Below are 1,066 nucleotides of genomic sequence, written 5' to 3'. Positions count from 1 at the left end.
GTGACTGACATGTGGCATGGTGTAAAAAATGCTCTTGGCATACTGAGAGTAGCTGTTGAGCTTGAATGCCCACAAATTGTTGCTAATTGTGTGGACTATTTGGAAGCAGTCCCCTGGGAAGAAGCCGAGGAAGAAGAAATTTTAAAAATTATACCTGGAATGGGAGCACAAGCAGAGCCAGTACTTGCTCGGCTCCGGCCAGTCAATCCTCTGGCTATAGTTAAGATTTTTCTGTCAGCTATTCGTTTCTCAACATCATCACCCTCATCTTCATTGAATGATCTTAAAACCTCGGCTCAGGAGCAGCTTGAATACATGCTGACTGAAGACGATGATGCTCCATTATTAACCGCAGATGATGAGATCAAATTAGAGGTCAGACAATGTGTCAATAGACTATCAAGCAGATTTGTAAATCTTGTGCATTCTTTGGTTGGTGATCTCCAAGAATCAGTTGCCGACTCAGAAAAACTGGAATTATTCAAGTCCAACTTAAGTGATCTGTTATGGGCTTCTCAAATATTAGCAAAGTTGGAATCCTTGAGAGATTTTGTTTACAGCTGGGTGGAGACTTCGGAAAATATAGTTAAAGTTGTCGAGCACACATGCCCAGCAGGTGAATTGTCTGAAGCGAAGTTAAAAGTTCTTGAAGTGACAGTTAAAGTCTTGGAAGCTATAGGATATGGGACTGTTATTTTGCCAACAAAAAAACGCCTTAACATGATTAAAATCTGGCTTCCATTCATAAGGGTCGTGAAGTTTTCAATTGATTCTGTCACCTCCGATGATGACAAGAATCTGCTGTTAAAAATTGATGGTGAGCTTTGGCAATCATTGGAGTCGGCATTTGTTTCAATAGTTCTCACATTGCCATCAGGGAACCAGGCAGAAATTTTAACAGAATGGTTAGAAAATAAGCACATTCATTATCCAGACCTGACGGAGGCATTTGAGGTTTGGTGTTACAGGTCCAAGGTTGCCAAGCGAAGGCTGACAATGCTAGATGAAAGCCGTCAGACGACTAACAGTGTATGATTTCTTAGCTTTCTTTTTTTTTCTTTTTTTT

General features: G+C 40.5%; 1 protein-coding gene across 1 annotated transcript; it reads left to right on the top strand.

Annotated features, from left to right (window-relative positions):
- Positions 1 to 6: 6 nt before the first annotated feature.
- Positions 7 to 1,060, top strand: LOC111387255 (BTB/POZ domain-containing protein At3g05675). The gene has a single exon (XM_023011796.1). It carries the CDS (start codon positions 10 to 12, stop codon positions 1,033 to 1,035), a length of 1,026 nt encoding a protein of 341 aa, XP_022867564.1. The 5' UTR covers positions 7 to 9; the 3' UTR covers positions 1,036 to 1,060.
- The last annotated feature ends 6 nt before the right edge of the window (positions 1,061 to 1,066 follow it).

The sequence above is a fragment of the Olea europaea genome, unplaced genomic scaffold, assembly GCF_002742605.1.
Source record: "Olea europaea var. sylvestris unplaced genomic scaffold, O_europaea_v1 scaffold39671, whole genome shotgun sequence".
In the NCBI taxonomy this organism is placed as follows: Eukaryota; Viridiplantae; Streptophyta; class Magnoliopsida; order Lamiales; family Oleaceae; genus Olea; species Olea europaea.
Note: the sequence above shows the minus strand (reverse complement) of the source record. Positions and strands in the feature narration are given on the sequence as shown.